The following is a 13,526-nucleotide window of genomic DNA, read 5'->3' on the forward strand; positions in this document are numbered from 1 at the left end:
TAAGACCAGGCACAGCCACATTAATAAATTAACAACTACAATAAAAGACAATGCATTAAAAGTATGAGTGATGCCTGGCCCTTCATAACTGTTCTGTAAGTGTTTCTTAATGTCAGAATGTTAGCCCAAGGCATCACCCTTCCTCTACTGAATTATTACAACAGCCTCCTAACATTCTCTTCGCCGTGACCTTGTTTTCAGAGCCATCATCCTGAAAGATGACGCAGGTCACTGTAGCTTCTCATGCATTCTCATTGTCTTAAGACCAAGTCCCAAATTCTTCGGATTGCTTGCTCACAAGGTTGTCCATAATCTGCCTCCTACTTCACATCCACGCTCCGCCTTCCATCCATGCACAAATCCTTTTGATTTCTCAGTTACCATGCACCAGCTCATCTCCGGGGCTCAGGCACCCATTGCTCTTTCCGCCTCGTTCCCTCGCACGCCATTCCGCAGGTCTTCTTTTCCATTGCCTAGCTGGTAGCTAAAACTTTTCAAAACGAGCTTCCTCTGTGCCAGAGCCTGGCATTGACTATTTTACATTTGAAATTATTTTAAAATCTTAAGAATGATATCTTCCTAGATACATCTTATATACCCAGCATTATAGCTGGATTACTTTTTAATTCAACCTGACAATTTTGCATCATACTTAGAGAATTTAGCCCATTAATATGTAATATAAAACTGGGATTTCCCTGGTGGTTTAATGGCTAAGACTTCTCGCCCCCAGTGCAGGGTACCCAGGTTTGATCGTGGAACCAGATCCCACGTGCCTCAACTAAGAGTTCGCATGCCACAACTAAAGATCCTGTGTGCCACAACTAAAAGCTGGCATAGTCAAACAAAAAAATAAAAATATTTTAAAAAGCACAGTCAGTGATATTTGGGGTTTAAATCTGCTATCTTGTATTGTGTTTTCTGTTTGTTTTACCTGTTCTATGTTTTTCTTTACTTTTCTCTTTTTGATTCACTAAACAGTCCTCTCTTCCACTTTGGGTGGCATATGGTATGTTTCTGTTCTTTCAAGACACTTGCCTTAGAAATTAAAACATGCATACTTATCAGTCTAAATTTAATAAAACCTCAAAGAAAAAAAAGAAATTCCTTTACTTGCTCTTGACATATATATTATTTTGTTCAATGTTTTAATTCCATATATATTTTAAGGCCAACTAGAAATTTCAGTTACTGCTTTATGCAATTAATGTTTATTTACATTGGCTCACTTATTTACCATTGTCTTTTAAAATTTCTTTTAGTATCTCAAAATCTCCCATCTGCAGTCACTTACTTTCTGCCCAAAGTATATATTTCCTTTAAAATTTAATTTAGAGAATGTCTTCTGGGTGGCAAACTTAGAAAAGACACTTGAAAATGTCTTTATTTTGCCCTGCTTCTGCTTCCTGAAGTATAGTTGATTTACAATATTATATTATTTTCAGGTGTACAGTTGAGTGATTCAGTATTTTTGCAGAGTATACTCCATTTTTAGTACAAGACCATGGCTATAATCCCCTGTACTTTACAATATATCCTCGTTGCTTTCTACTTTATCCTTAGTTGTCTGTATCTCTTACCACTAGATCCTTAATTTGTTCCTCCCCTTTTCCTCTCCCCTTTGGTAACCCCAAGTTTTTTCTATACATATGTGTCTGTTTCTGTTTTGAATATACTCTCATTTGTATTATTTTTCAGAGTCCATATATAAATGATATCATACAGTATTTGTCTTTTTCTGTCTAACTTATTTTATAATCTTTAGGTCTATTTGTGTTGCTGCAAATTGCAACATGAATTTCATTCCTCTTTATGGCTAAGTAATATTCCATTGTGATATCTATATATATGAAGTCAAAGTGTTGCTCAGTCATGTCCAACTCTTTGCAACCCCATGGACTGTAGCCTGCCAGGATCCTCTGTCCATGGATTTCTCCAGGCAAAAATACTGGAGTAGATATCCCCTTTTTCAGGGGATCTTTCCAACCCAGGAATCAAACTCAGGTCTCCTGCATTGCAGGCAGATTCTTTACCGTCTGAGGCACCAGGGAAGCCCATCTATCTCTATATCATATCTTCTTTATCCATTCATCTGTTGATGGGCACTTAGCTTGCCTCCATGTCTTGGATACTGTAAATAGTACTGCTATAAACACTGGGTTAGATGCAGCTTTTCAAATTAGTGTTTTCATTTATATATATATATACTGGATCATATGGTAGCTCTGTGGACAAACCTCTACTGTTTTCCACAGTGGTTGCACCAATTTACATTTCCACCAACAGTGTACAAGGGATCCCTTTTCTCCACATCCTCACTGACATTTATTATTTGTAGACTTTTTGATGACAGCCATACTAACAGGTGTGAGGTGATATTGCATTGTTGTTTTGATTTGATTTGCATGTCTCTAGACGAAGGAGTCTGGTGGGCTGCTGTCCATGGGGTTGCAGAGAGTTGGACATGACTGAAGCGACTTAACATGTATGCGTGCATTGGAGAAGGAAATGGCAACCCACTTCAAGTATTCTTGCCTGGAGAATCCCAGGGACAGAGGAGCCTGGTGGACTGCCGTCTATGGAGTTGCAAAGAGTCAGACATAATTGAAGCGACTTAGCAGCAGCAGCAGCAGTAATTAGTGATGTTGAGGACTTGCCTGGAGACTCAGTGATAAATAATCTGCCTGCCAATGCAGGAAACATGGGTACAATCCATAACCTAGGAAGATCTCATTTGTTGCAGTGAAACTTAAGCCCACACACTGCAACTATTGAACCTTTGCTCTAGAGCCTGGATGCTGCAACTACTGAAGCCTACATACTGCAACTAGAAAGTTGCCCCTGCTCACCACAACTAAAGAAAGCCCACACAGCCAAAAATAAATAAATACAATTTTAGGGAAAAAAAGAGAAGAATATGTTTCTGCTGATTTTGGATGCAATATCCTATAGATTAAGTCCAACTGCTGTACTGTGTCACTTAAGACCACTATTGCCTGATTTTCTGTCTGGACGATCTGTTCATTGATGTCAGAGGGTATTAATGCACTATTATAATAATACTATACTACTAATATGCTACTACTATTGTATTATTATAATAATATACTACTATTATTGTATTATTATAATAATAATATACTAATAATACACTACTATTACTGTACTATTGTTAATTTCTCCCTTTATGTCTCTTAGTATTTGCTTTATATACTAGGTGCTCCTGTATTAGGTGTGTAATATCCTCTTCTTGTATTGATTTACTTGTAATGCCTTTGCCTTTTGTTATAGATTTTGTTTTAGTCTATTTTGCCTGATATGAGTGTTGTTACATTTGCTCCATGCAGGCTGGGTAACACAGCAAGGTGGTCGGGAAAGACCTCTCCCCATCCTGCCTGGGGGCCAGCCAACACCTGGGCATTCCTAAGTGGTGTCCGGGCTGCTCCAGCTTTTTTACCTGTGCCAGAGATTCTCCAACCAGGCAAGGGGGCTTGTCTCTCCACATAGGACCCCAGGACAGGGATGCTCAGTCTGAACCTTGACCTGCTCACTCCCTGGAGCAGCGTCCAATCCCCTTTTTCCTCTTAGCCACCTTCAAGGGACACAGGTCCTGACCCAATGTTTTTCTTCCTGTTTTACCCAAATATGTGTGTATCTTTCTTACAGCCTTGATTGTTACAGGAGTCCTCCTGCTATTTTCCAGTTAGCTTTCAATAGGAATTTTTCCACATCTGGATTTTGCTGTTGTTGTTTATTTGGGTTTTTTTTTTTTTTTTGGCCATGCTATGCAACTTGCTAAACTGGAAACTAGCAATTTTCAATAGTGTAGGAGGTGCCCTTTTCTCCATACCCTCTCTAGTATTGATTGATTGTGGCTTTTTTGATGATAGCCATTCTGTCTGGTGTGAGGTGATATCTCATTGTAGTTTTGATTTGCATTTCTCTAATACTTAGTGATCTTGAATGTCTTTTCATGTGCTATTGGCCATCTGTATATCTTCTCTGGAGAAATGTCTTCTATTTATGCTTTCTGCTCATTTTTTGAGTAGGTTATTTCTTTTGAGGCTGTTAAGTGTCATGAGCTGTTTCCAAAGTTTGGAGACTAATCCCTTATCGGTTGCATCATTTGCAAATACTTTCTCCCAATCTGTGGGTTGTTTTCCCTTTTTGTTTATTGTTTGCTTTGCTGTGCAAAAGCTTTTAAGTCTACCCTATTTGTTTATTTTTGTTTTTATTTCCATTATTCTGGAAGAAGAGTCAAAAAAGACATTGCTACACTTTATGTCAGAGTGTTTTTCCTATGTTTTCCTCCAGGAGTTTTATAGTGTTCAGTCTCACATTTAGGCCTTGAATCCATTTTGAGCATATTTTTGTGTATGGAGTTAAAGAATGATCTAGTTTCATTTTTTTACATGTAGCTGTCCAGTTTTCCCAGCACCATTTATTGCAGAGACCATCTTTCCAACATTGTGTAGACTTGGGGGGAGGTGAGTTTTACATCCTTCTGCTCCAAGTTTTGATCTCTTTCAAGCCTGATTCTTCTGATTTTCCCTGCCTTGAGAGTTGTTCTGAAAATCCCAATTTAGCAATTTTTCTTTTAGCACTTGAAGAGATTAGTGCTAGCTTTCTACTCTGCTGTTCCTTCCAGATTATAGTCCATCCCCTCACCCTCTGGGCTTTTAATATTTGCCTTTTGTCTTTGTTTTCCAGTTTCATCATTACATACATTTTTTTCTTTTTAGTTTATTCTGCTCAGAATGTGCTGGGCATCTTTACTCTTTGGACTGGTATAATGTATCAGTTCTGGGAAAATCTAAGCCACTGTCTCCTGAATATTGTCCCTACCTCATCCCTCTCTTCTCTCCTCCAGGATTTCAATCAAATAGACACTTCTATTGTTTTTTTCTTGAGGACAGAGTCACTATCACTTTTATCTGAGGATAACTCCAAATGTTGAGAAATGACCCAGGACTTCAGTGATATCTATTGAAGTAAAATGTCAGCTGAGTAAATTGACATTTAGTCAATTGACATGTCAAAAAAAAGTCTATTGAGTAAATTTTTAATTTTTATTTATTTTTGATTACGATGGGTCTTTGTTGCTGTGCGCAGGCTACTCTCTAGTTGTGGTGCATGGGCTTCTTACTGTGGTGGTTTCTGTTGTTGTGGAGCAGACTCCAGCGTGTGCAGGCTTCAGCACCGGGGGCACACAGGCTTAGCTGCTCTGTGGCATGTGGGATCTTCCTGGACCAGAGATTGAACCCATGTCCCCTGTATTTGTAGGCAAATTCTCAACCACTGGACCACCAGGGAAGACCTATTAAGTAAAAGTAAACACTTCTCCTGCCTATAATTGATCACAAGATGTGCCAAGTCAAAAATAAGATGATATCAGAAAGAATAGGTTTTACTTATTTCTGTTAAAAACAGCTGGTGGAATTTAGCCTCATTTACTGAAGTTCTGTAGCCCTCAGTAACAGCCTTCAGTCATAAACACAAAAAATATGCATCCAACCTCTGATTACCAATTTTTCTTGGTAGACAAAGCTGTCTCTTCTGGCATTTTATGTCCTTAAGGAGTCAGTGAAATCCTAATGAATCATACAGGTGTTTTTTTTTTTTTGAGAATTTGAAATTTCTCCAGGCCATTCTTACTAAGAAAACAGCCTGAGTGACAAGGTGATCCCTGCCTCCGGGAACTTTCTTCCTCTAGTTAAGCAGGTCTTTCAGTTCCTCCAAGTGCTCTGCACTGCACTATAAGAAGTCAGCACACTGAGAGATCAGCCTGGTCTCCGGGGAACACTCTTGAGGCTCACAGCTGAGTGATCCAGGGCCTTGACATGATTCAAGGAGCTTCTAGGAAGTAAAAGGATAAAGTCCACTTGGGGGGGGGGGTAATTATTCCTCCTTTCTTTTCTGAATATTTGTAGCTTGCAGAGTTGGAAGTTTGATATTTCATTTTTTATTTATTTGTTTATTTTTGGTTGCACTGGTCTTCATTGCTGCGTGCGCGATTTTTTTAGTTGCAGTGAGTGGGGGCTACTCTTTGTTGTGGTGCATGGGCTTCTTGTTGCAGTGTCCTCTCTTGTTGGGGAGCACAGGATCTAGGCACACGGGCTCAGTAGTTGTGGGGCATGGGCTTAGATGCTCCATGGCAGATAGAATCTTTCCAGACCAGGGGTTGAACCCATGTCCCCTGCTTTGGAAGTGGTTTCTTAGCCACTGAGCTATCAGGGAAATCCCAGAAGTTCGGTATTAGCAGTAAAGTTTTTCTAAGACTTCCTAATTCTTCCTTAAGTTTTAAAACTTTATAAATATCTAGAAAATGAAGACACCAATATTTTAAACGCAAACCTCTCCTCAGACCCCAATTTTCTAGTGAGTATTGAGTGTTCTTGGTTTGATTTGGCTGCAGGGCATTTACTAGCTAGAGTTTTAGAAATGTTGCATCTTTGTCTTTCTCTGTACTAGCCAGGGGTTCAGCTAATGGAAACACTTACTGATGATTGAATGTGAGCTGAGGCAGGTGACTCCAACATAACATCTGTCATGTTGCTTCTAATCCATTTCTTCTCTTCTTCTTCTTCTTTTTTTTTTTTTAATAGGGCTTGGAGCAATAATCAACAGATTTAAAAGTGTGCTCGAGGCTGATCAGAGGTTTTATATCCAAAGAGGTATTGAATTTGGCACTGGCCAGAAAGTTCCTGAGAGCAGCAATTTTATACCATTTCCTCAAAAAATGGAGAGCAGAGACAAAGCTGAGACAATCAGGTGTGTCACTGTGTGCAGTCTGGGTCTTTCCAATCCCAGGTGCTCTAATACTCTGCCTCTGGAGGTTGCCCTTTTACATGGAAAGGGGCTTCTCCGAGAGACCTCATTTGATGGCCATTCTCCCTAGTGCAAGGTATTTGTGTTTTTGCCACACCATGTGGGATCCTATTTTCCCCAACAAGGGACCGAACCCTGCATTGGAAATGCAGAGTCTTAACCACTGGACTGCTAGGGAAGTCCTGTAAGGTATTGTAAATGGTACCAACTACTCACTGTGTAAAATGGTACTGACTTGGTGGTGAGCTTAATGTGAAACCATAAATCCATGACTTGGCTACAAATGTGAAAGCAAGATTCCATTTATATCCAGAAGTAGAGTAGAGGTCTGTGTCCCTGGCTCTGTCATCTGAAGCCTCCCAGGTATGCTATCCACTCCCTGCCACTTATGGGTCCACTTGTTGCTTGTTGATGCTGAGAAAACAAGAAGAGGGATAAAGTGGGGAAGTAACTCTTAGGATAAACAGGACTTGTGTTCTAATTCCTGACTTGTCACTGGCCGGGTGACCCTGGGCGAGTAACCTAACATCTCTTGACATCAGTTTCTCCAACTGTCAAACCAAGATTAATAGAAAACATTCATTTTTGTTTTGTGGGTTCCTAAAACCATGCTGAGTATTTTTGAGACATTTAATCAAAATGTAAGGAAGATACTATGATTGTCCTCATTTTACAGATGAGGACATTGAGACTTTCAGTCACTCAGGTCATTTTCCTAATGTCATATCAATGGATTTGAATTCAGATCTCTTTGTTTCCACAGCCTTAGTCACTAGGCTGTTGAAAGTGAAAGTCGCTCAGTCGTGTCTGACTCTTTGTGACCCCATGGACTATACAGTCCATGGAATTCTCTAGGCCAGAATACTGGAGTGGGTAGCCTTCCCCATCTCTAGGGGATCTTCCCAACCCAGAGATCGAACCCAGGTCTCTCACATTGTGGGAGGATTCTTTACCAGCTGAGCCACAAGGGAAGCCCAAGAATACTGGAGTGAGTAGCCTATCCCTTCTCCAGCAGATCTTCCCCACTCAGGAATCAAACCTGGGTCTCCTGCATTGCAGGTGGATTCTTTACCAACTGAGCTATCAGGCTGTTGATAGTGGGTTAAGTGATTGCTCTAATACCTCTCAACTCTAAAGGCTTAGAATTTTATGATTTAACCAACCAAAAATGAAGAAGGGGAAGACAAAGAGAAGGCAAGTGCAGGCAGAAGGCTTCTACCCAGAGGATTGACTTGGGAAGGTTAGCTTTTCTTGGTCTGCGTCTGTTTTTCTCAGGAGACACAGGAGATTGGATGGAGGCAGAGGACAGGCAAGAGCCCAAGAATGAGAACGTTCTGCTAACTGTCCAGGCTTCACAGCAATGAGCAATACCCTCCCAGGCTCTATCTTCTTGTGAGATCTTCACTGTGGGTTTGCTGTGGAGGGCAGGCACCCCATCAATGTGGGTTCTGAGGACCCACTGCGACACTGGCCCAGCTCTAAATAAGTGAAGAGCAGCTCCTACCCCCACTCCCAAGGCAAAGAAAGGTGGTTTTATCTTGAAACTAATGATCGAACAGTTTCGCTGGTGACTAAGTTGTAAAGAATCTGACTGCCAACACAGGAGACACAGGTTTGATCCCTGGGTGGGGAAGATCTCCAGGAGAAGGAAATGGTAACCCAGTATTCTTGCCTGAGAAATCCCATGGACAGAGGAGCCTGGAGGGCTATAGTCCACGGGGTTGCAAAGAGTTGAACATGAATGAGCAACTAAAAAAAAACAGCAATGATCAAAGTGACTAAACCTAATTTTGTGTTTATGGCTTCGTATTGTTTTCCTTATAGAACTCCTGTAATCAGCAGAACTATTTCTGCTGATTACATAGTCTTCAGGTATGGCAAGGCTATTCTTATTCTGATATTTTTGTTCATGAGAATGCAAGTCATTGAAATAGACTGAAGTAGGGCTCCTTGACTTTAAAAAATATGGACTTGTTTTAAAGTAATGTTGAATTCAAGTCATTTTTCTAGACTCTTCAATAGCTTCCAGAAATAAGATTCAGAAAACTTACCAATTAGCTATGCAGTTTTTACCAAACTGTGGAAGGCACTATGGAAGGTTTTTGTACTCCTTTAAAAAATGACTAGTGTTTTTCCAGTAAATGGTTGATAGCTATGAAGCTCTTATTTAGGGCTGATCCATGGTCAGTGAGTTTGCTGATAATCATTTCAGTTCAGTTCAGTCGCTCAGTCATGTCCGACTCTTTGCGATCCCATGAACTGCAGCACACCAGGCCTCCCTGTCCATCACCAACTCCCGGAGTCCACCCAAACCCATGTCCATCGAGTCAATGATGGCATCCAACCATCTCATCCTCTGTCATCCCCTTCTCCTCGTGCCCTCAAACTTTCCCAGCATCAGGGTCTTTTCAAATGAGTCAGCTCTTCGCATCAGGTGGCCAAAGTATTGGAGTTTCAGCTTCAACATCAGTCCTTCCAATGAACACCCAGGATTGATCTCCTTTAGTTAGAAGCAATGTAGCCTCAAGTACAAAATGTCCCTCTTCAAAAGAAAACATTAAAATTACCCCTTTGAGGGGATTTCCCTGACCATCCAGTAGTTAAGACGATGCCTTCCAGTGCAGTGGGCCTGATCCCTGGTAGGAGAGCTAAGATCCCACATGCCCCATGGCCGCTAAAAAACCAAAACATAAAAAACATACTGAAACAAGTTCAATCAAGACTTCAAAAATGGCCCACATTAAAAAAATCTTAAAAAAATTTGCCCTTTTGTTTTTTCTCTTTAAATTAGCAATTATTAACATAAATGCCCTAATACAAGCCAAGGAGTTTTTGTCCAAAAGTTATTCTTCCCCCCAAGAAAGGTTTTAACTTACGCTTAAGTCTGTGTAAAATTTCTCATAATTAGTAGTGTTCTATTATTTTATCATGAAAACCAAAATCTTCTTTAAAGAATACATGTAAACCTGACAAAATCTCAATCATTGTTAGTTTTGGATGCTTGTAGAGATCAACTGGGGGTGCATCCCTGGTAGTTCAGCTAGTAAAGAATCCACCTGCAATGCAGGAGACCCTGGTTCTATTCCTGGGTTGGGAAGACCCCCTGGAGAAGGGATAGGCTGCCCACTCCAGTGTTCTTGGGCTTCTCTGGTGGCTCAGATGGTAAAGAATCCACCAGCAATGCAGGAGACCTGGGTTCGATCCCTGGGTTGGGAAGATCCCCTGGAGGAGGGCATGGTAACCCACTCCAGTATTCTTGCCTGGAAAATCCCCATGGAGAGAGGAGCTTGGAGGGTTACAGTCCATGGGGTTGCAAAGAGTCGGACACGACTGAGTGACTGAGCATAGCACAGCGCAGAGATCAACTGACTAAACGGGAACTTAAAAAAGAGGGAGGCGAGAGGGACTTCATCATGATAGCAGGGCTGATTATCCCACATTTGGCAAGACTGTATAACTTTGTAAATAATTTAATGATCAAGGAGAAGACTCTACAGGAAGTGTTTAAATTATGGGTGATGCAAACGTATATATATTGAATGTTTTGTACATATATTTATGTTGAATATATATATATAGAATTTTTTAAAAAGCAATTATCTGGAATACTAGGTGGAAGGATAGTTGGACACTGTGGTGAAATTTCCAATGATTATATGCAGATACAAAAAGGTGTATTTAATTAACACTCAGAAGGGAGTGAAAATTACATGCTTTGGAAAACTTACAGATGACCTGAAATCATGAAGACATTGAGATAAAACTGTGTAGATACAACTATTCCCTGAATTGGGAAAAAGGTGATTTCTAAATTAGCATGTCTATCCCTTTTAAATGTGCATATGAAATGTACTTCCTAAATATTACATATAGATACTTGACTATTTCACTTACATCTATCAAAGTTTATATATACTAACTGTTAAAAATGTTTTTGGCTGTTCTTGTTGGGGGAAAAAAAGGCAATCCCTTTATATATGAGTACAGTCTCCTTATAATGAATAAAAGTTTCTGTTAAAACACACCTAAATCAGTTAGGACAGGTGAACTTACTTTACATCATGTTAAATATTTGAATTTTCTCCCTAGGAATGAAAAAGTTGTGAACTGCTTATACCAGAATTGTAATGCAATTTTTAGGCTGGTTTGCTTTCCTTGGGGAGGAGGTGGCTCCACTTTCTTTGCCAAATGGGGCCAAGATATTCCTAATTCCATGGAAGGTATGTGAACTTTTACAGTAAGTAATTTGCACGGTCAGATAACATGCATATACAAACAAAACAGATTTCCTTACTGGGGGATAGTTAATATTAATAGACACTCAAGATTGCTCTTCAATAAGAGCAATTTTGTGATTTTTCTACTTCCAGAGTAAGAAATTCTGCTATCTTCTGTTACCAAATTAAACATGTTATACCATTTGTTAAAGCCAATAGGTTACTGAGATTCTGTTCAGACTCTGTTCAACTTTTTTATGCCCCTTCTCTCTCTGTCTATTACCCTGTCTGTCTTAGGAATTTTCTATTTTTCCTTTATTATTGTTGTTGTTTAGTCTCTAAGTCATGTCTGACTCTTTTGCGATTCCATGGACTGCAGCCCATCAGCCTCTGTCCATGGGATTACCCAGGCAAGAACACTGGAGTAGATTGCTATTTCCTTCTCCAAAAGATCTTCCTGACCCAGAGATCGAACCCACGTCTCGTGCATTGGCAAGCGGATTCTTTACCACTGAGCCACCTGGAAAGCCCCTGTCCTAGGTACTTTCTTATTGGTGGACTGTGAACTTGAATTTTTTTTCTCACAGCAGCATGAAAGTGAATTAAACACCACTCTTCTTTTAAGTCATTTTCTGATTATATTTTCTTATTCCTGGACATGGGTAGCTTAAGATAAGTCAAAAGCCTTGAGGGACAAAACATTGTACCTCTTACCTCTCTGAAACTGTAAGTCGCTCAGTTGTGTCCAACTCTTTGGGACCCCCATGGACTGTAGTCTGCCAGGTTCCTCTGTTTATGGGATTCTTTAGGCAAGAATACTGGAGTGGGTTGCCATTTTCTTCTCCAGGGGATCTTCCTCACCCAGGGATCAGACCCAGCTCTCCTACCTTGCAGATAGATGGTTTATAGTCTGACCCACCACAGAAGTCCCTTGTATCTGAGGTCATAGCATCTAATTCTTGGCTGACATTGCAGCACTGTTTTCCAGCTTTTGGCTCAGCTGGTAAAGAATCCACCTGCAATGCAGGAGACCTGGATTCAATCGCTGGGTTGGTAAGATCCCCTGGAGATGGGAAAGGCTACCCACTCCAGTATTCTGGCCTGGAGAATTTCATGGATCATATAGTCCATGGGGTTGCAAAGAGTCAGCCACGACTGAGCGACTTGCACTTTTCCAACTTTTCCCTCTCTAGCCCTGTGGGAATACATACAGTGCTGCTGACTTCTTGGCCTCTTAAAAGTAAAGCAATTATATTCTAACAGAAACTTAAAAAGGAAAAGTAGGCCTCCACCTGCAGTCTAGAACTTGCAACCTGTACCAGGTAATTGACACATCTCTACAGCAGGAAAGAGGCTGGAGAAATCGCACTTCACTTCTCCAGAGTTTTCCTTTCTTCAGGTAGGTCCAGGTTGCCCCAGCAGTTCAATGATGCCTTCAAACAGGTACTGTGCGTGCGTGTTATTCAGCTTCCCTACCTGTTCAATGAGAGGATTTTTCTGCTGTAAGACATTAAAAAAATTTTTTTATTGGATTATAGTTGATTTACAATGTTAGTTTCAGGTGTGTAGCAAAGGGACTCAGTTACACCTATATGGACTCTTCTTTTTTTATAGACTCTTTTCCCATATAGGCTATTACAGAGTATTGAGTAGAGGTCCCCGTGCTATACAGCAGGTTCTTATTAGTTATTTATTTTATATTTAGTAGTGTGTACATGTCAACCCCAGTCTCCCAGTTTATAGCCCTCTTATCCCTTGGTAAGTTTATTTTTTCCATCTGTGACTCCACATCTGTTTTGTAAATAAGTTCATTTATAGTTTTTTAGATTTCACATATAAGCAATACAATATATTTGTCTTTCTGGGTGTCTGACTTCACTCAGAGATTGTCATCTCCCCTACCAGGGAAGACGACAATCTCTGAGTGAAGTGTCTCAAGTAAGTGTTATCTTCACTAGAGATGACAATCTCTAGGTCCTAGGTCCTGGAAAGTTGGTTCAATAGTGTAGTCTATGAAACCACCAAGTATCAATTACTACTGCCTTTTCAATACTACTATTTTGAAATATTTGCTTCAGATTTTATTTTTACTTTTGATTAAGATCTCTGTTATTCTTTTAAAAATACAACTATTTTTTAAAATGGTTTAGATTTATGGAAAAGTTGCAAAGTTGTTCTCAACTACCCCTCACCCAGTTTCCTCAATTATCTTTGACACACAGTTTCATGTCATTATATTTCAGGAACATTTACATGGATTATAATTTCAAATATTAGTTATTTACCAGTATTTTAGTTTGTTTACCTTTCTTGAGAGTCACCATTTATTCCTGTGTTGGAACACTTTCTGCCTTTTGTGATTATCACCTTCTTTTGGGCTCTTTTCCTTTTTTCTTTGTTTTCTTATTCCCAGCTCTTTTATTCCTGTCCTCCATATCCATTTAAATACATTGCATACCTCTCAGACAACATTCAGTCATT

General features: G+C 40.0%; 1 protein-coding gene across 1 annotated transcript in view; it reads left to right on the top strand.

Moving 5' to 3' along the window:
• The first annotated feature begins 382 nt into the window (after positions 1 to 382).
• OLAH (oleoyl-ACP hydrolase) overlaps positions 383 to 13,526 on the top strand; it is a 29,413-nt gene continuing 16,269 nt past the window's right edge. The window contains exons 1-2 of the mRNA XM_065919147.1: positions 383 to 480; positions 10,918 to 11,048. Of these exons, the coding sequence (XP_065775219.1) occupies positions 383 to 480; positions 10,918 to 11,048 (229 nt within the window). The remainder of the gene's footprint in view (positions 481 to 10,917; positions 11,049 to 13,526) is intronic.

The sequence above is a fragment of the Muntiacus reevesi genome, chromosome 2 (assembly GCF_963930625.1).
Source record: "Muntiacus reevesi chromosome 2, mMunRee1.1, whole genome shotgun sequence".
In the NCBI taxonomy this organism is placed as follows: Eukaryota; Metazoa; Chordata; class Mammalia; order Artiodactyla; family Cervidae; genus Muntiacus; species Muntiacus reevesi.